This window comes from Nannobrachium achirus (assembly GCF_963921795.1).
Source record: "Nannobrachium achirus genome assembly, chromosome: 6".
NCBI lineage: Eukaryota > Metazoa > Chordata > Actinopteri > Myctophiformes > Myctophidae > Nannobrachium > Nannobrachium achirus.
Genome location: NC_137815.1, coordinates 59300346 through 59321647, shown reverse-complemented (window position 1 = coordinate 59321647; position 21302 = coordinate 59300346). Strand labels below are relative to the sequence as shown.

Genomic DNA, 21302 nt, shown 5'->3' with positions numbered 1-21302 from the left:
TTTCGTTTTTTCGTGTTATGACCTTGTCACCCACTTTGATTGTGAAGTTTTCGACTTTTTTGAGGTTATGATTTGATCCAAAGAGGATGGACTCCGTTTTTCCCAGGTGAATTGATAATTTGTTGTCGTTAAGCCATGTGCAGATCTTACTTAGTTCAGAGTTAAGTGTCTTTTCAACCTGCAAGTGGTCCTTGCCCGAGACTAGGAGAGCCGAGTCATCCGCGAACAGGAACAGGTTGCAGTCGCAAGCAGATGCCATGTCGTTCACGTATATTAGGAACAACAGAGGTCCCAGTATGCTACCTTGAGGAACACCACAGCTTACTGGGAGGGGGGGGGACAGGGTACCGTTAATCTCCACCACCTGTTCCCTCCCCACCAGGTAAGATTGCATCCAACTCACTGCTGCGCTGTCAAGACCGATGGCTTTTAGTTTCTCAATCAGAATAGAATGATTTACGGTGTCAAATGCCTTCTGGAGGTCCATCATGACCATGCCGCTATATTTGCCGTCATCCGCTTCGCGTTTGATTTGGTCGGTCAAATAGAGAAGGCATGTGTCGGTGGAATGAGATTTTCTGAATCCAGATTGGAACTCGTAAATCAGATTATTCTCATCGAGATATCTTGCAATCTGTTCGTAGACTATTTTCTCCATGACTTTGGATATGGAGCTAAGAATGGAAACGGGACGGTAGTTTCCAGGGTCTAGTTTGCTAGCATACAGTCATATAGATTAATATATAGCCTAACTGAAGTAAGAGGAAAACTAAATATGTAATTAATAAACAATAATAGATAGACCAATAGCCTAAAAGGAATATAAAGTGCTGCTGTTTTCAGAACGTCCCATTTTACTATTTTCAAAGGATTTATATACATTGTAATAAATGGAAAACTTGTGAAATGGGACATTCTGCATAATGAGTACTTTTGGTAGTACATTTGACTTTTTAGAGTGATGAAACAGAAAATCTATCTGGTCCTGGGATGTCAGTTGGGGCCTGGAGGGGGAGATACAGACACACCTTCCCGTCACAACAACCGTGACGCTTCACTACGTCAACATCGTACGTCGTGTTGCTTTTGAACCAAAGGAAATAATTTATTTATAAACTGACGCAAGGGCGCTAAATCTAAAATAAACCATCAATAAAATGTGAAAAAAATATATTTTTTTTTGCCGAAGTAGCTGCACGCAGAACGTTCGACTATAATGCTCCACTTTGACCAAACGGCGCGCTGCACTGACTAACGTTAATAATGATGCACTGGAAAGCAGGGGGACTCGCTAACGTTAGCATAGCTTGCCGGGTCAGGCTAAGTGTGTAGCTAACGCGGTAGATTAGATATAAAATGCGTCATGCTTCGATTTGTTTCGCGTTCCTGTGCAGAAGTGAAGTATTGTTGAAGAGTCGTTTAGACTTATAATAAGTTATATAGTGTACTACGCAGTAAGTTAACGGTTATCATTCATTGCTAGCCACAGTTAGCCTGTTAGCGTATGTGAAAACAGGCCGTTAGATCCACGACCTTCTTTCGCCCGGCTCCCCACACTGAGCTGCCCTGAGGAGGAGCATCATGGCGCCGCGTTTACAGCTGGAGAAAGCGGCTTGGCGCTGGGTTGACACCGTGAGGCCAGAGGACATCGGCCAGGAGCACATAGAGATCGCCTACCGTGTCAACTTGCTGGCCTGCAAGAGAGGAACATGCAGGTGTGATGATGTGTTTATTTACACTGTATTTAATAACTGCAGTGGTGGGAAAAGTACTCACTCTTTTGACTTAAGTAAAAGTATCAATACTGCAATATAGAAATACTCTGTTACAAGTAAAAGTCCAACATTCAAAATTTACTTGAGTAAAAGTACAAAAGTACTATAATGGAGAATGTCTTTTGAAAATATTTTCAAATGGCCAAAATGTATATAGGGCTGTACATACAAATACCTCAGAATTGTACATAAGTACAGTACTTGAGTAAATGTATGTACTTAGTTACTTTACACCACTGAACATGCATCTATTCACAACACCCCAAAACCTACAATACTAATGTTAAACTCTTGTCTATGCAGCAAAGTTGGTAGGGATTCTTTTTTAAATGAAGCCAACCTTTGTGGATGAATGCCACTATGTCAAACAGCATGAAATAATGTTATGTCAGTATTTATAATCAGACATGCTCTTGCAGGAGGAATTGCAAGGGAAACCCTAACTGCCTTGTAGGTATTGGTGAACAGGCATGGCTTGGAGAGATCGATGAGAATGCTTTCCACAACATTGATGACCCAAATTCGGAGCGTCGGGATATGGTAATTAATTATTTTTCATCTGCCTCACCTGACCTCTGTCCCATCCCAAATGATGGAAATGGTAGGCTGCTTAAGTCTAGAAACCGTTAGCGGTCATTGCCAGATTACTCACTTAAGGGTTTCTTGAGCATTTGGTTGGGATTCAAAGGTGGGTAACAAGATGACAGTGTCATGGACAATTTTAACCACTTTCAACCTGTGGTCCCTATTTTGGGCATGTCATTTCATGCAAAACAAATACAACATATAAAATAAAAATAAAAAACAAGCTGATCTGCAAGCAGTGTGACATGTTGGGAGCTTGTGGATACTATTTTAGCTATTAGTTGCATGATGACAGCTACAGTAGCATTTTAAGTGGTTAATAGAGGAGGAGTACTATGTTTTGATGTCAAGAGAAGGGAGTGTTGGAAAATAAAACAGCCAACGTGTTTTTTTCTGCCTGTCTCAATCAGAACACCTTTGTGGGTCTGACCAATTTGGGTGCAACGTGCTACGTCAACACATTCCTGCAGGTGTGGTTCCACAATCTTGAGTTGCGCAGGAGCCTCTACCTGTGTCACAGTTCTCGAGCACAGGAGCACAATGACGAGTCGGGTAAGGAAAATTGAATATCACAGACGCTTAAGCGAGACTTTTTAACCCGAATGACCCGAACAACTTTTTAACACGAATCACTGGGGAAAATAAAACTATGCCAGCCTACACAAAATGTGTCTGGATGATACATTTTATGAAGCCTGCATTAATATTATTATTAAACGCCACATTATTAACCTGCATGTACTTATAGTCCCTGTCAGTGTCAGCCACTACTTGCGGTAGACAACCACATGGCTCCTCTGATACTACTTCTTTTCACCTGACATTGAGTAGTTTCACTAGAAGGCAGGGTGTACTGTAAACCATGCATAGGAGTGCACTATCCCTTCCAGTTTAGCTACAAGCTGATTCTGACACCTTTTCAACCCCGTCCAACCTGTCGGAGTCAGGTTTAAACCCCTAATGTTGGTTGATTCTTTTACGTTCTACCATTGCATTGGGGGGTGCCCCAACTGAAGCTGAACTGCAGCGTTCATCCATGATTGAATGCAGTTGGTCCTGCGCATGCCTTATTCATCCTTACATTTTTGGAGTTTGTCTTGCACATGTGCCTTGAGTAAAGGATGTTCCATGGTAATTTTTAACCATCCGTGAATGTCCTGAATTTGGTGTTGTACTGTATGTCCACGGCTTGGCTGATGAGCGCTGTGGGAAAATGCAATATTGCAATATGTCATTGTTTCTTGACACAAATTAATGTTGTAAATGTGTTTCAGACTATGAGCCCGAGTCCATCTCTGAGCACCTCCAGTATCTATTTGCACTACTGCAGAACAGCAACAGACGGTACATTGACCCGTCGGGGCTGGTCAAGGCACTGGGACTGGACACAGGGCAACAGCAGGTGAGCACACCTAAAGTTACCTAAAGTTAGCCTAAAGTGCAGATACAGTCTAAAATGGCAATTTTAATCAACTTCATTACTTATTGTGGTTTTATTGTTTTAAATGTCCTCTTAACTCATTTAGTGCCACCCCTTTCACCACTAGAGGGCGCCCAGTGGCCAGAGAAAATCCCATAGAGATATGCTGGTATATGCAGAAGCCCTGCAGCCATGACTTGCCTGAACACTTTCCTTTGTGCATGACTGCATGTACAGGAAGAGGATGAAGTTAGCTTGAAGTTAGCTATTGGCTACCAAGCATTTTAGAAGCCTTATTTTCGTCAACTTAGCCATGATTAAACCTTGCACACCTCATGCATGGGAAAAAAACAGAGAAGAATGAGCTCTGAAAAATCCAATGCAATCCAGAGTGGATTTGTGCAGTTTGTTCACAGCTTTCAAACAAAAAAATCCGATTGGAAATCCGTTCAGGCATTCTTGAGATAATCGCCCTTATGTTTTACATGTAATGTAAACAAAAATGGCTGCCCTGTATGTTAGATGGGGTTGTATGGGGGTGGAACATGCAAAATCGCGATTGAAATCATGTTCACCAGATTTGATGGGGTCCAAAAAAAAAAAAAAAAAATTCAAAAAAAATTTTTTTCAAAAAAAAAAAAAAAAATTTTTTTTTTTTTTTTTTTTTTTTTTTATATCCCGAACTTGTTCGGGATAGGCACCCTGTGATACGATCATATATCCCGAACTAATTCGGGATAGGCACTCAATGAGTTAATAAAGGCAAAGTATGTAACTTTGCCACGTGTTTACATAACAAAACAATACATATACATTTGTATCCAATCATTTCCATCTATACCGGCAGTTATCAACCACTGCAGTAGTGTGGTGAAACACGCTACCCTCTCACTGTATTTTGGTGTTTGTTTTGTGGCTACCAAAACAGACAGTGTCAAAATACAGCGAGAGGGCAATGTGTTTGTGCAGGTTTGCCCATCACATTTCTTGCCAGCCCAGTCATCTCATCTCAAGTGTTGTTTCATTTGCAGGATGCCCAAGAGTTCTCCAAGCTCTTCCTGTCTCTGTTGGAGGACACTCTGTCCAAACAGAAGGACCCTAGCCTGCAGGGTGTCATCCAGAACCAGTTCTGTGGACAGTTCAACTATGTCACTGTGTAAGGACATACAACACTACATGCATACAAACATTTATTAGTCAGGCCTAAACTTAATCATTATGTTATGACATCCATCAGTCTTGTAACCACCATGCCACTTAACAAATGGTTTGCGGAGAGTTTCACGCATCCACTGGCTCACCATCAGCCTTACATTAACACCACCAGTTTAAGGCTTGTATATCAAAGGCATCAGAATTTTGTCCATGAACTTGTATAAACCCAATAGCTCCCTTGCCCAAGCGGGCTGTCTTAGCTCATGCTATATGGTTTGCAGGTTTAACAGGGTTCGTTTGAGTATAAAGACTTGAGGTTGAGTCCACCAAAGCAGTTGAAAATATTTAACGGCAAGCAGATAAAAATGGGACACATGAACGCGCAGCGCAGAATAGACTGCCTTGTCATGCTGCTGGGTTTCCAAAAACACTGCATTTTACAGTGATTAATTAATACATTGTTTTTATTCATGTTTTTGTGCCCCAGGTGTAACCAGTGCAGCCGCGCATCTGCACTGCCGTCCCGATTTTATGAGCTGGAGCTTAACATCCAGGGTCACAAGAACCTCACTGAATGTGTGACTGAGTTCCTCAAGGTAAAACATTTATCACATGCATTGTTGAAAATATCACGTCATTTTTTTCGAAATTATTTTTTGTTATTGTTAAAATGTTATTCTTTGTGGATTTAAATAAATATAGAAATAAAATCAGTTAAATGTAGAAATAATTTGCAAATCATTCAGAAAAACATTTAGCATCTGTACTCTCGTGGTGAAAAGGAATGTGTCTATGGAAGATAATTTATTCCCATCATGGAATGATCTTCCATATAAATGATCTGTCATGGCGCATGTCTCAGATCTACTCGTATATCAACTAATGGTGTTGTGTGTTCCCCCCACGCCAGGAGGAGAAGCTGGACGGAGACAACCGCTACTTCTGCGAGAGCTGTCAGAGCAAACAGAATGCCACCAGGCGCATCAAACTGCAGAGCCTCCCAAGCACTCTCAACCTACAGCTCATGCGCTTTGTCTTTGACAGGTTAGCCACGGCTCTGTGGTCTGTCGAATCTGTAAACAAAACAAAACAGAACAAAAAAACAGCTTAACTATTGCACAACTTCATCGTATTGTCCTTTCAAACAGACAAACGGGCCACAAAAAGAAGCTCAACACATTTATCAGTTTCCCAGAGCTGCTGGACATGGGGCCTTTCGTGGAGGGATCAGAAGGTATCTATACAAGGATGACACTCAAAATTGATAGTATTCACATGGCGTCTTATTTGGCTCTCACGTCATATTTGGGGGTCATGGTGGTATGACGAGAGCGATAAATTGCAGCCATGTGAATATGGTCAGTGACACAGTTCACCATCTAGAGGAGCAGCTGTCTGTCCATGGCTAATATCACAAACCGCTGGACCAGTGCCACATTTCTTGTGCACGCTGCTAGTAGGCCAAGGAAGTCCTGAAATATTTTCTCATATCTCGGATCCGCCCACCCTCCATATTAACTAACATCATCAATATGACGTCAGAGATTCACAGGAATTAGTTTGCATTGTTGCATTACAGCATATTGGAACTTGAATAATATGTTCTGTGACATAATACGGCTATTTTTCTGTATCACATTATCCCCCAGGCCAGAACTGTACGTATGAGCTGAGTGCTGTGCTGATCCATCGTGGTGTGAGCGCCTACTCTGGTCACTACATCGCCCACGTGAAGGATGCGCGCACCAGCGACTGGTACAAGTTCAATGACGAGGAGATTGAAAAGATGGAGGGGAAGAAGCTCCAGCTGGGCATAGAAGAGGATATTAGTGAGTGGTTTTACATGGCAGAACAAATTGAACCTGAATCCTATCAATTTGTGGAAGCTTGTATGGAAAAGAATATCACCCACTATTAGGGCTGTCACAATTATTACGTAATCGTCTAATTGCGATTATTGGACATAATCGCGATTATTTTTCATAATCGTTTCCATGATGAAAAATGTCATATTTAAAAAAATAAATACAAAAATAGTGGAAATAGCCGATCTACAAGCTCACAATGCGTCGCATCTATCAATGTTATTTTTTAAGTATAGAGTTGTCAAATATGTCAGTAATTTCTTTGTATATTTAGGTTACGTGTCATATCTGCCATGTGCAACTTCAAAGCCTGAAAGCCAAGGGTTGTCAATGACAAAAACACAAATCGTTAATCAATTATTTGAGTGACAATTAATCGTCATGTAAAATGTCATAATTATGAGTATGACAGCCCTACCCACTATTGTATACCTGTAAACTTCAAATTCAACTTGAAGTTTAGGCGTTTTGATGGGGACTGCCCATAAGTCCGAACCAATGCCATGGCACCGTTTTGATAAGGAAGAGAAATTCGGACAACACTTCCAATGCATTCTGTGTATAAAGAGCTCATCCTCAAGTGCTAGGTACCTGAAAGCCTACATGAAACGGCAAATTATTTTATATCTTGCAGCTCTTTCCAACCTTTTCTCTATTTCTCTTATTGCTATTATGGACCAATCGATAGTGTCTTCTAAATATGTTCAACATCTAAGAAACCTGTTCGAACATTGTGGCTTTAACTTACACTTATATGTATCTTATCCCCATCTGCGCTGAAGTTTTAAGTCTTGGAAGTGTTTGCGGTACAGTTTCTCCAACCAATATCCTCTTTTCTTCCTGGAATTTATCTTCTCTAGCTGAGACAGTGAAATCCCAGACACGAAAGCCCAAATGTAGTAAAGGTTACCACTGCTCAAGAAATGCCTACATGCTGGTATACAAGATCCTGGAGGAGCAGAATGCAGACCCCTCTGGGACCAATGTCGACTCGGTCGAGGTACCAGGTAAGGGCTCCAAGTGGTAGAGCTTTATTTGTTTAGTTTTTTCCTTTGGTTTAATTTTTAAGTGTGGACAGTCTCTCCATCTACAGTATGTAGCTCAGTTTATTTGTTTTGGTAGGTAACTAATTATCATTATAATCATTAAGCTTGATTTATACTTGTGCACTGGTGTGGCGCACTGAAAGTAGCAGATCTCACAATGCATTGTTTTCATGACACCTCCCTTTGTATCTCCTCATTACCCTCCAAGCTTTCCTGCAGAGGCTGGTGGACCGAGACAACCACAAGTTTGAGGAGTGGTGCTTAGAGATGTCTGACATGAGGAAGCAGAGTGTGGACAAGGGCAAGGCCAAACACGAGGAGGTGAAGGAGCTCTACGAGCTTTTACCTGCACAAGACGGTCGGTAAAGACGTTCCCTGACTCCCCCTACCCTAATAACACACTGTTGCAATTATTACATGTTAATATGTTGGCCTCAAACATGCCTCTGAGACGATCAGTACAAGTTAATTGGCAGTCGAAAGGCAGTATTGTCCTCCTTGCAGTAACTCTGTCAACATTTATTCTGTTGCGCCTCAAATCATGGCTTCTGCCCAGAGAAAGGAAATTAGGTTTTTGATCTGGTGCTTTTAAGTTATGCAAATGTTCATAAGCCTGACAGCATCATTGTGTATTATCATGTTATGCTGAATACATTCATATAATGACAATAATAATGAGACAAATATGACAACATTTACAATACTATTCCAGCCTAATTGTGCTGCTAGGGTGAGGCTGTTTAGTGTCATTTAATTTGGCAGGTCTTGCACATCTGTGGCAGTGCAGGTTATCCTTTTTCTATATAATCAGATATCCCTCTTCTCGTTCCTCCAGACCAACCATTTGAGTTTGTTCCTCTGGATTGGTTGAAAAAGTGGCTCGACGACTCCACGGCCACAAAGGAGATCAACAATTCCCTGTTCCTGTGCTCTCACGGCAAGCTGCACCCCGACAAAGTGGGCGAGGCCAAGAGGGTCTCCCAGACTGCTGCCCAGATTCTTTTCGATCGTTACGGTGGAGGGCCCAGACTGGACGGTAAGGGTTCTTCTAGCTTTATTCATAAGATAAATGCCATTGTATTTTGTATTTCTCTTTGTTCAGTGACTCAACTTCAACCCTGGACTAGACTGGAGACAGACAATTAGAATATACCAGTGTCTCTTCTAACATGGTACCAAGCTAGTACTGTCACATCGAACGCAAGCCAAGGCATCGAACGCAAGCCAAGGGTACAATGCCCTTTAGGTCTAGAGTGGAATATGTTATTTCTAATAAGACAATGTTTGTTTGTTCATTAAACAACTGTATACTGTATATTACTGGCGTGCTCTGCCAACTTGCCTGCATACACACACCAGTAACAACAACAACTATCGCTTCCGTTCGTTCCAGACGTACCTTCTAAATAAAATCTCTCCCCATCACCTCACATTGCACCACATTTCTCCCAGGTTATTATTAACGGGAAATGTAACTTAACTCATATAGTGCCAATCCCGCGAAGACTCGTGAAATGTAATAGAGTATCCGCAGTGCCAATCCCGAGTATACTCGTGAAAAGTAATATATTACTGTAACGGCGAGTACATTACCGAGAAGAATGACCGCAGGTCCGGAGACGAAATCCGTCGCTGATTTCGCATCATCACGGCTCCACGAGCACAAAATAGTCCCATCCATAACATTGAGGTGGACAGGGGATCTCATCTTTAATGTCCATTATCTCAAAACTACACTTTAGAAGCTAGGATGGAGGCAGATGCTCGCTTATGTTACACAGTTATAAAAGCTCCCGGTCGGCCATTACACAACTCTACGTGGACACGGATCGGTTCCGGCGCACGATCCGATGACGTCAGACCGGAAGTGATTGCGTGGTGGACTTCTGGCCTTCAAAATAAGATAACGGCGGTGATGCCAGCCTGAAGGTGGCATCGTGGACTTTATAATCCGTTAATTTCAGGGGCACTAAATGAGTTAACAGTGAGTATATTTGTGTTAATGGATGTTTCTTCTTCGTGTGTGTCTGTGTGTCCAGCCTTGTCTTTGTGTAATGAGTGTGTGAGCCAACGGTGCAGAGTACTCAGACTAAAGAACCAGCTCAATGAGGACTACAGGGAAGTGTCCAACCTGGTCAAACGCACACTCAGGTACACGCCGGTCAACACTCAAGGCCTGAAAGTTTGTTTTAACAATCCTTTGACTTGTCTGCATTACACTAGTAGACGATTGTGCTGGACTGCTCGTGTGTCTGTGATTGATTGAGTCTCGTCTTACCAATTACCATCATTGTGGCCTGTACTGAATTCGGTCTTAAAGCCCATTTTATTTTCTGCTTCTCCCCTCATTTTATAACCAAACCTTAATTGTGGTTGTGGTTTGAAATCATCTTTTATAACAATCCGTTAGCCAAAAACAGATTTGTGATGAGCTTAAGGCATTTATTTTCAAAATGGTGTGTACTGCATATGATATGCTGCTTTTGGAATCAAACGTATAGCATCACAGTTTTGCAACTGACAGTCATACTGTGTGTGTGTGTGTGTGTGTGTGTGTGTGTGTGTGTGTGTGTGTGTGTGTGTGTGTGTGCGCCAGTGATGAGGGTTACTGGGTAGGGAAAGCATCCTTGCGCGGCTGGCGTCAGCTGGCTCTGGAGCAGTTGGAGGAGGATGAGCAGGAGACCAAGCACAACAATGGACAGACCAATGGACAGGGACCACACAGCACCAGCAGTAGCGGTAAAGAGAGAACCTAGAATCTACTTGCATTGTTTACCTTCCAAATGTCCTTCCAGGCTTCACTACACAGCTGTCGGAAGCATTACTGAAAACAACATATGAGTGCCTGTATTTTACAAAGGATTTCAGTAATTCACCGTTAGTCAGCCTTCTGATTGGTCCCTGAGACTCCCTGACTGGCCAACCAGAAAAATACATTCACTTTTTGCAAGTGGGGGTGGAGTTCTGCAGTCAGAGAAAGTGGCAGCCGTCTTTCACCGGCTGTCCGCACTGCGGAGCACGGCCAGGCCGCTCGCGACAATAGCGTTTGCGATCATTGTAATGAATAAGCTTCAACAGACTAGTTCACATGGACCTTATCAATGTAACTAAGAGTTACGATTGGGTACATATATTTTAAATGGGCAGAATTACGAAAAGCCAGCCTATTATGTGAGGAGAACTATAATCTGGCTGTCCTCTTCCTACCCAAGATGCAATGCGCTTTTTCTTTCTATTTCTATTCTCTCTCTGATCCAGAGGATTAAACTTTAAAACATATATTTTCGGGGGAAAACTACTGTTTTGCTATGTAATTACTGTACCCTTTTCTTCCCTTTTTATTAATATCACGTAGATGTGTTTTTTGGGGTACTTTATATAGCTGTAATGAGGCTATGAAAAAATAAAAAATCCCATTCACTGCCACTATAAAATAATCTGCAATGGGTGATTCTGTCCCACTGGGATTAAACAAATTAAAACATATATTTTCGGGGAAACCCCCTGTTTTGCAATGTAACTACTGTACCTTTGTCTTCCCTTTTTATTAATATCACCTAGATGTTTTTCCTTTGGTACTTTATATAGCTGTAATGAGGCTATGAAAAAATAAAAAAATCCCATTCACTGCCACTATAAAAACAATCTGCCCAGGGTTAATGTCCCACCATAGTAACAGGGCAGAATGGGGCGGGATTTGCAAAAGCCTGAATTCCCACTACTCTTACTAAGGCCACCAGTACTTGTCGCTGCTTGATTGCCTAAAACATCCATCAATCATGTCATGACAGCTTGATATTTTTAAGAAAACAAACAAACGTTCTGCCAAGATGCTGATGGGGTAGCCTAGTATTTTTAAATCATAATCAGCTAGTCCCCCGCAGTTATTACAAAGTCTCACATTTAAGTAGACTGAAGACTTGTGATGTCCTCCCTGTACATGACTGAACTTTGCAAATGTGCCTCTTTTGATGGATTCTTACATCTGTGGTTATTGTGTCTCTGTAGAGTATGGCCCAGATCTCCCAGAAGGCAACGAGGAAGAGATGAAGACATTCAACGAGGACATCCTATGTAGTCATGGTATTATTCTTGTCTCTCTATCTCGCACGTGCACACAATGTGTAATGCTAGTCTTGAGATCAACAATTGTTTGTGCGTATTCCTTGTCCAGGGGGTCTGAGTATCCTAGACGCTGATCGAAGACTGGTGTCATCGGAGGTGTGGTCCAAGCTGAGAGCTTACTTCCCCAAAGCCCCAGTGTTTAACCAAGAGCAAGAGTCCTGTTCTCAGTGCCAGGTGGGTTTAAATGCAAACAATGGAGTGGATGTATCATCTTGGAACACGAGGCTTACGATTATACCCCTTCTCTATGCATCTTTACATTTCCAGTCCTCCAGAACAACTTTGTAGTGTTAGTTTATTTATTTATCTCGGTCAGTACAAACAACAATAATAATAACAAAACAGAGTACCTAGTGAAAATTAATAACTGTTGACCGAAAAGGATTTGGGCTGAAGCCGAAGCTTATTATGCCCACCCTGTTGACACTTAGTTTACTTTAAACAAAACAAATGTTTTAGACAAAGTGCAAAACAATAAATTTGAAAACACATGAACTTAGATATTTGTCTTACACATAAGGGAAGAAAATAAACAAAACGGAAAGAAACATTTGGCTTTGCATCAATTACTTCATAGTAAGTTACATAAGACAGTAGAGCACGGTTTCCCAGGCAATGGGTCGGGATTATGGGGTGAGTTGACCCAGATATAACCTAAGTTGTGCCTGTCCTGTGCAGAGGTTGGATCAGGAGGAGAAGGACAACGAGGCCGTCAGTAAGATGATGGCCACAGAACAGAAGAATCAACTCACCAACCTGTTTCAAGAGAAGAACCGGCCCACGCTCACCAAGTGGCCTCAGGTAGTGTACCGCCCAGCTCAGAGATAAACTGTCAGGGGCCATCTTTGTGTGTATGTGTTGTTAGTTGTTTTAGATGCAGTCTGAAATTCTGGGCTTCTTTCTCGTTCCAGGATGCTGAAGTACTTTACATAGTCCCTCTGTTTTTTGTGGATGAGTGGCGGAAATTTATACGGTAAGGTTCATCTCCATCATGAAATCATTTTAGTCCTGTAGTAAAACAATGTACATGGATGATGTCACCTGACTGTGTTTTCGCCTTTGGTTGCCAAATCTTGTGGTCTCTCACGCAAGTATGCTGTCTTTTTCCCTGCGTTTTATAGACGGCCTACAAAATCTTCTCCAGTATCGAATGTGGGCAACAGCCTGCTGCTCTGTCCACACGGAGGCTTCATGTTCACCTACGACTCCCTGGTCAATGGAGACGCCCAACAGTGAGTGTTCCTGAACTAGAATCTCCTCACCCCAACACCCTCCCCGTATGCTGTCAGCGCCTTCATTGATTGCTTTCACTTTTGCTGCTGAAAGGATCAATAAGCTTGTTTACACTTTGCAAACACACACACACCAGGTCAAACAGCAGGCTGTGAATCAGTGTTCACTTCTGGCTGAATGCTCTATTCTGATTGGCCAGTCACTGAATTCAGCTGTCTATTATATCTGGATAACAGACAGCTGCTTTGAAGAACAAACTGTTGCTATGGTAGGTTAGTGCACATCTGAATCGATCAATCAAAGAAACACATAATTTGAGGCGAGACATACGCAGTGCAGTAATACATTGATTCTTATTTGATCAACACTTCCGACCGGAGTTTTACGAGCCGTCAATTTTGCGCTGGACACACCTGGCTTAATATAATGGACTATTTTCTTCACTTTAAGCAATTAATAATTAAAAAATGTATGATATTGTTTTGTTACATTTTGTGTCAATTATAAATGGATAAAAGTTAAAGAGCCTTTAATGTCTCAGGGCATATACAATTACATGGTTAAAAACGGCAAGGACATAGACAGTTTTTGACCTGCGTGGCTATTAAAAGGCCTTTATCCATGCTCTGAGGAAGACCCTTGCTTGTCCAGGAGTTCACCTATTAGGCTTCCTTTCATCTGTGAATTGTTATTGATTATCTGTCACTGTTTGAACGTTAACTTGGATTACTAGGGTTGCCTTTGTTCTTTGAATATTGGTTTAATGTTGTGATGTTCTTACTGCACAGTATAGCTCTGCTCTGGCCCAGCGAATGGGAGGTGATCAGCAAACTCTTCATAGTGGACCAATCGATCTCCATTCACCGCTCTTCTATGTCCACACCCACTGATACCACTCCACAGTACAGCACGCAACCTGGTAAGATGTGGGATTGGCTCACACTATCAGACTCATGTCAGTAGATTAGCTAATGCCTTTTGTTATGGATGTTTTCCGCTTTATCACACGCTATATAAAATAGTTTATTTTGGTTTGTGTATGCACATCTAGAGCTGTGCTGGGAATGTCGAGAGGGCTTCCTCTTCCAACAGCAGAGAGACCTGAGAGAGTATGCCCAGGCCACCATCTACGTCCGTAAAATCATAGATGACAAGAGGGTAAGGGGAATCTTCAGGGGAGTTTTCATACACCAAAGTAATCCAAATTAGTCTTGGTAATGTTCCATTGTCGTCCTTTGAGAGCAAATGTGTGTAAACTAAGGCCATGGCCATAAAGTCTAATGTTCTGTGTCCCTGTCTGTTGTCTAGTTGATGAAGGAGGGTGCTTCGGAGCAGAATGCTAGCGGCTCAGAGGTAGAGGAGGAGAGAGATGAGCCCCCAAAGGTTGATGGAGAAAGAGACCCTGATTTCAGCCAGGTAAGACGGCCACCACAGCAACAGTAGTAACATAATAAGCTGATGTAACTCATAGATTGAGATTTGCAAGACTTACAGTATGTATGCAGATAAACAAATAAAAAGAAGAACTCCTGTGCGGAGGGAAGCCTTTGCAACAAAATGGGTACTTGCATTTGTGTCTAGTTCCAGTTGCTGTGATCTTAAACTTTGCACATACACTCCTTGGCTGGCAAACCACAACCTCCACCCCTCATTTCTCACATTCCCCTCTTCTAGCGCCATCAGGCTAATCTTTGCAAAACATATTTTTGAACACTGCTCCTACAGAATTTGGCCTAAAACCAGTAAGACTCCCTAATCGGGAGATAAGCGACCGTAGGTGGCTTATCTCCACAAATACGGCAAAAAATTGTTTTTCCCAAATCTTCCTCATCCATGTTGATGACATGAGTGTAGACATGCTGTGTAGTGATATTCGTGATTTTAGGGCAAAAACTGTAGGAGCAGTGTCCAAAAATGTGTTGTAAAAATCGGCCTGAAGGTGGCGCTAGAATAGGGCCATGTGAGAAATGAGGGGTGGGGTCTCCGCGTTGCCTTGGCGGACGAATAGGTACCGGCCCCGGCTCTCCCGGACGCTCCTAGCCCGAGTTACGGCATTTTATGTGCGCTGCAGTGGCAGGGGGTCCTCCACTGGGGGCGCCACCACTTTTGCATCCGTTCTGGAGCACCAGGAGTCGGTGGTCCCCGGGAATTCCCCGCGAGCAGCCCCGTTGGGGTGGTCATTTGGGCATTTTTGCACATTTGGTCATTTTTTACATCTGGGGCTCCGGGGGTCCTTGGAGGTTGTAGTTTGGCAGGCAAGGAGTGTGTGTGTAAAATGTGGCATGGATCGGGTAAACGGGTGCGGAGATATAAGCAGGGAAAAAGTGTGACGTGTGATGTGTGAGCACATTTGGTCATTTTTTTCATCTGGGGGTCCCCCAGGGACCTGGGGGTCCCTGGGGCTCCGGGGGTCCTTGGAGGTTGTAGTTTGGCAGTCAAGGAGTGTGTGTGCAAAATTTGGCATGGATGGGGGCAACGGTTGTGGTGATATGAGCAGGGCAAAAGTGTGACGGACTCACTCACTCACTCACTCACTCACTGACAGACAGACAGCCTGTGGAGGTTTTGGTAGTAAATGCGACCTACGGTCGCAATCACACACATTGGATGGTAAATCACAATCTCCGCCCCTGATTTCTCACATGCCCCTCTTCTAGCATCACCCTACACCCTGGACCCAATGGCACTTTCACACCTATTTGTGTATACATGTGACCTGATGGTCACTTATCTCCCGATTAGGGAGTCTTACTGGTCTATCATAAACTGTCTGCTTTACACTGGTGCTTAGAAATCTACAGTTTTTATATATATAGTAAGTACACAGATGATGCGTTGCACAAAAACATGGCGAACAGGGACGAAGTTAAAAGAACAAAGGTGATGCGCACATCCTTTCTAAGTGCTGGTGCTGGGCTCAGATCAACATAGGATAAAAAGAATAGAAGGCCGCACAACAGCTGATGCTCTATAGTGTGTATTGAAGTTTAAAACACTGACATGTGAACAGGGACAAGAACATTTTCTCGCCAAACCCAAGAATCCCTGTTGTGAGTAAAATGGACAGCCTGTTCAAGTACACCTTTTCAAGAAATAGCCAGACTAAAACTAGAGGACTGAGATTTCACATTTCTTTTATTTTTGTTTGGTAGAAGGGATGTCACAGAGCCCCCTAAAAGACCAAAAACGTAGAGTTAATGACTGCAATAATGAAGATATTGACCTAGCCATACATCTATGTCAGTGCTGTTATGACCATTTGACACTTTGTTGTTTTGATTCTTGCATTGCCCAATGCTAGCCTTACTTCCTGGTCACATGACTTTCTCTTCTCCAGTCAGAGGACATGGCAAAGCGCCTAAAGCTTGATGACGGAACTGCTGGTTTTGCACCAGGTCCTGCCCCCACGGCCAACGCCGTCAAGACTGGAGGCATCAGGAGAAGTACGCGGCACAGGAAACTACGAGGAGAGAAAGCACTTATTGTATCTGCCAATCAGACCCTGAAGGAGCTTAAAATACAGGTGAGTGCCCAAAGTGAGCTGACCTGTGACCTTGGCATTGTTGCATCCATAGAAATGAAATGCATCCCATTCATAACAATACTGTGCTTCTGTGTCAAAGACGAAAGAGAACGTAATCAATCCATGGGGGCCCTCAGTTATTCATTTGATATGAAGATGCATTGCTCATGACATTCACAGCAATGAACATTGTGACTGAACACAGAAGTATGGTGCTTAACTGTTCTGCTGCCATTGACAGCGCTCACCGTCATTAAAACCGGTTACTACACGACGCCATTGACAGCGCTCACCGTCAATCTTACTGTATTTACAGTAAATGTATTAATACTTACTGTATGTAGCTCCGGTCGCGGCCACATCGGTAATGTCCGCGATTTGTTTAAAACGCACGTTGGGCGTGCACGCGAAGTGAAGCTCCTCCATGTTAAGTCAATGGAGAGGCCCATAAAGAGACTTCATTTACTCCAAATAAGACTTTATATCCCATAGCACGGCTCCAAACAACAACAACAAGACAAGCCTTGCGGCCGCCATGACACACTGTCACATGACACAAGTCATGTGACTAGATGACGTAATCGTTGATGTCATTCAGCAGTCCGTGTGTGTACACACATTCCAGGCATGCCTTACACAATAACAGCGTGTGCTAATGGGGGGATCTGCGTGGCGTCAACGAAAAGTTAACCCTTCATACCCTGCAGCACTAATTGTGTTAAAGGGGAAGACCACCCATTTTCAATATTGAACTATGTAATTAACATAACTTAGAGGGGTTGTGTGGAAATAGAAAGAAAGTTCCCCCTCTTCTGTGTTGCCTAGAACTGGAAGATTGATATTGGGGTTTGTATTGTAAAGTACAACGGTGTGATGTCATCAAGTTGTACTTTACAATACAAACCCCAAAATAAATCTTCCAGTTCTAGGCAACACAGAAGGGGGGGAACTTCTTTCCTATTTCCACACAACTCCTCTAAGGTATATTAATGACATAGTTCAATATTGAACATGGGTGATCTTCCCCTTTAAGACCACATCGATTTCTTCATATCAATGGTTAAATAAATGATAGAATAATACATTTGTAGCTAAAAAGCTATCCCCTGAGTAAAAAAAAAGAACTTTTGCCATATGTTTTAAACATGCTCATGATTCTTAGCATTGAGCAGGGTTGTCCCAACATCCTGGGCAGCCTCTCCACGGTAATTAGGATAATACTTCTTGTCTATGCTTGTTGTCCTATAGATCATGCATGCCTTCTCAGTGGCTCCGTTTGACCAGAATCTGTCAATCAATGGACAATGTCTAACAGATGACTCCGCCACACTAGGCAGCCTTGGGGTTATTCCTGAGAGCATCATTTGTCTAAAGGTATGTCCACAACCCGCTATATTATATTATATTGCTTGAAACTTCCAATATCTTGTTAAATCAGGGGTACAGATTAAAATAGAAAAGGAGTGCAAGTCTTCACCAAGCTGGGATGTGCCTACCCAGGGCTGTGTCAGTCGTCGTTGTGCAGGACGTGAGGAAACTGCTAGTGGAAATAGCGACTTTTTCTTGGAAAACGGACACTAAAATAAAAATAGTGTTTTGAAAATATTTTATTAAAAAGATTAAGCTTCATATATGTGTTTCTATTAAAAAATGACCACAAAACGCATAAAATAATGATAAAATAATCATTTTGGCCATTGTCAGACCAAATTTGTTTATATCCCTTATCAATCCTAGAAGAGGGATATAAACAAAGTCAGTCTGACAATGGCCAAAATGATTATTTTATCATTATTGTACGCTTTTTGTGGTAATCTTTGAATAGAAACACATATATGAAGCTTAATCTTTCTTATAAAATATTTTCAAACATTATTTTTATTTTGGCGTCCGTTTTTCTAGAAACAGGCGATATCGATATCCTATATAATAATTGCTGTCATAATAATTTTGTCCATCCTGAAAAAGGCATAGTAGTAATAGTATAATAGTTATACTATACTATACTATTACCGATTTTGCCCATCCCTAATTTTGTGCAGTCTGGCACATGACCTGAAATTAGTTTGACGCTCCTGCTCTGAATCATGCTACTAAAATGTACATGACCACCTAAATAGAGTAACTAATTTGATGCTTTTGCTTTTATTTTAGTAAGTACTTGACTGTACATCTCACAACACAGGTCAACATTTTTACATTTGTCCAGCTAATATGGAAATAACTTGGTATTTCACATGGAAGCCATTAAATCATGCTAATAAATCAAGGACCTAGCTTGCAGCTACTGGTAACTGGTCTGAATGTGAAAATGATAATGGTGCATCAGCACCATTTTCTCATATATGGCATTATCAAAAAGCCATATGTGACAGTATTATTAATATCAACTGCTATAATACTGGGCTCATGGGATGGCATTATATGTGAATATAGATACTAAAACCACATTTATAATTGGGCCAATGTGATTTTTCTCTCCATGCAGGCTGATGAACCAATAGCAGACTATGTTGCAATGGATGATGTTTATCAGGGTAAGTAGTGCCAGTCATTCTGTCATAATACGTTAACTAGATCATGTTCTTTCTTGCAGAAAGTGGATATATACCGTAAGTAATACATTCATTCTTATATTAAGAGATCTCTTGTTGCTCTTTTTCAGTTGGTATGCCTGAAGAGGGATTTAAAGGTGAGTGTACTTGGATAGTGTCCTGATGTTTAGTTTTTACTTTTGGAGTGGTTCAAATGTTTAACATACTGTTAAAACATGACACCTGCTTCCTCCATGTGTGCATGTTTTAAAAATATAATTTGTATTCATTTTGGTGCTTTTTGATACAGTATGTATTTGAGTACAGGTACATTTGTGATAACTAAGGTGAATACTATTTAAAGAAAATGTTTTCTTGGTTGCATGGTGAGCTAATCCTCCTCTGTTTGTCCATGTACTGTAGGAACTGGGCTTCTTGGACATTGAGGGAAAACAACTCAACATTAGCTATGCTTGAAGTGGACGTATGTTGGGAGAAAGTCAGAAATTTGAATTTGTCACGTGTCCATACATAAAAAAGTGCTTTAATTTGTTCATGTTTTTTTTTTTATTATTATATGTTTTTCCCTTGAGTAGGTTTTTCACTTTCTGTTAAAACTGTGACTGCAAACCCACTGTTCTCTGTACATGGAATAAAGGATTGCTGTCTTTTGATATTTAAACATACTAATAAACACTCAAGGAATTTGTGATAGCGCTTTTTGCCCTGACTCAATAGAAATGGGTTGACGAATCTAAGTGACATCCACTAGTCTGGAGCTTGGCTTCAGTAGTGTTCTGCAGTCACTTAGGAGAATAGGTTTGTTCTTAGAATACTTTTTTTTTGTATTATAATAAGAGGAAAAATTCAAGGAATATTCTTCTTAGAAGCGTTTCCCCCGTTTAGTGGAAGCTTGTGGTCTCACTGCAATTTCTTCAAACATGTCAAATGAGTGCACGAGCAGCTGTTAAGTATCACAAATGTTAACTGCTTTTCATGTTTGAACGTTAATTACCTCAACAACAGATCTATAGAAATATACTCACTGTGGCTTTTAGAGATAGCTACAAAGTAAGTATACTATGCTAAGTATGCTTATTACTGCAAGAATAAAAAAAAAAGTGCAAACATTATGGCTCTTTGCTGAGTGAGAAACAGGATGTAGGCCTACTGTTTTCACAGTTGTTTCATATGGGCAATAAAGATATTGTTTTAAAATGGTAGTATCTCTTCTTACTTTTAAGGGGTTAAATACCAACTTTGGGTATTCATAGTGCTTAGGTTTTACAATACAAACTTTCAATGTATGCATGCCATGCTTATGAAAACATGGCTAAGTCATCAGTTTTTTTAAAAAGCATTTTGCATTTCTTTATTGCCCTCTACATGTGAACCATTTGTTCCAGTTTAAAAGAACATGGCATAGACATGATTCACAGAACCACACAAAATCAAGTCGGAGTGTCAGACTGATTTCCATTGTGGTCTCAGACAAATGAAACGAATGAATGACATTCATCAGAAATTTTGAAAATAGCAGATCTGCAAGCTTACAATGGATAACCTTTGCTTGACACTCTTCTACGACAAAGTAGGGCAATATGTGACAAAAATAATATGGAGATGGAGGTTTCTGTCCAACAGTGATGAATCATCACTGAAAACAACTATTAGTTCTTAAAGAACTCTTTATAGCAATTAAAACTATATATAAAGTGTGGTTGCAAGGAATCCACTGGGAAATGAATTACATCTTACCATTTATATTCTAGTCATGTGCACATATGAGGGATTGAATGTCCCTGAGGAGGAGTCTCAGAAGTAATGTTGGAGAACCCAGACGGGTGCCCGTTGGGCAGGATAATCACCATTGACATCCAGTTGTGAAATACCCATTGTATCCGTCTGTCTGTCTGTGTCTCTTTCATATCCATACATTATATGGAGATCTCTTATCTCTGTCTGGCTGGCTTTCCTTATGCCCATATATGGTGGTCTATGTCCACCAGGCCAGTCTGTGATGTCATCTCCAAATTTGGGC

The 21302-nt window shown here is 41.5% G+C and overlaps 1 protein-coding gene across 3 annotated transcripts; it reads left to right on the top strand.

Annotated features, from left to right (window-relative positions):
* The first annotated feature begins 1114 nt into the window (after window positions 1–1114).
* Window positions 1115–20381, top strand: usp48 (ubiquitin specific peptidase 48). Of its 3 annotated transcripts, XM_080728472.1 has the most exons (27): window positions 1115–1715; window positions 2195–2315; window positions 2771–2912; window positions 3635–3762; window positions 4812–4936; window positions 5423–5531; window positions 5846–5979; window positions 6084–6169; window positions 6585–6764; window positions 7661–7807; window positions 8055–8204; window positions 8682–8882; window positions 9886–9997; window positions 10443–10585; window positions 11855–11929; window positions 12021–12145; window positions 12650–12772; window positions 12883–12944; window positions 13093–13203; window positions 13993–14123; window positions 14256–14362; window positions 14513–14620; window positions 16542–16727; window positions 17976–18101; window positions 19216–19264; window positions 19393–19419; window positions 19685–20381. In XM_080728472.1, the coding sequence occupies exons 1-27, from the start codon at window positions 1582–1584 to the stop codon at window positions 19705–19707; spliced, it is 3165 nt and encodes a 1054-aa protein (XP_080584598.1). In that variant the 5' UTR covers window positions 1115–1581; the 3' UTR covers window positions 19708–20381. The 3 variants fall into 3 exon arrangements, with proteins under 3 accessions (XP_080584598.1, XP_080584599.1, XP_080584600.1); XM_080728473.1 differs by lacking the exons at window positions 14513–14620; window positions 16542–16727; window positions 17976–18101; ... (1 more) ...; window positions 19393–19419; window positions 19685–20381 and having other exon boundaries at window positions 13998–14123; XM_080728474.1 differs by lacking the exons at window positions 9886–9997; window positions 10443–10585; window positions 11855–11929; ... (10 more) ...; window positions 19393–19419; window positions 19685–20381 and having other exon boundaries at window positions 8055–8208; window positions 8682–8826.
* Window positions 20382–21302: the final 921 nt, after the last annotated feature.

Bases quoted from the DNA above. Each gene is read 5' to 3' on its own strand.
- usp48 (XM_080728472.1), top strand. From the start codon at position 1,582: ATGGCGCCGCGTTTACAGCTGGAGAAAGCGGCTTGGCGCTGGGTTGAC. The intron at 1,716-2,194 runs GTGTGATGATGT...ATGCTCTTGCAG, and splicing joins TGCAAGAGAGGAACATGCAG to GAGGAATTGCAAGGGAAACC. The intron at 6,170-6,584 runs GTATCTATACAA...ATTATCCCCCAG, and splicing joins TTTCGTGGAGGGATCAGAAG to GCCAGAACTGTACGTATGAG.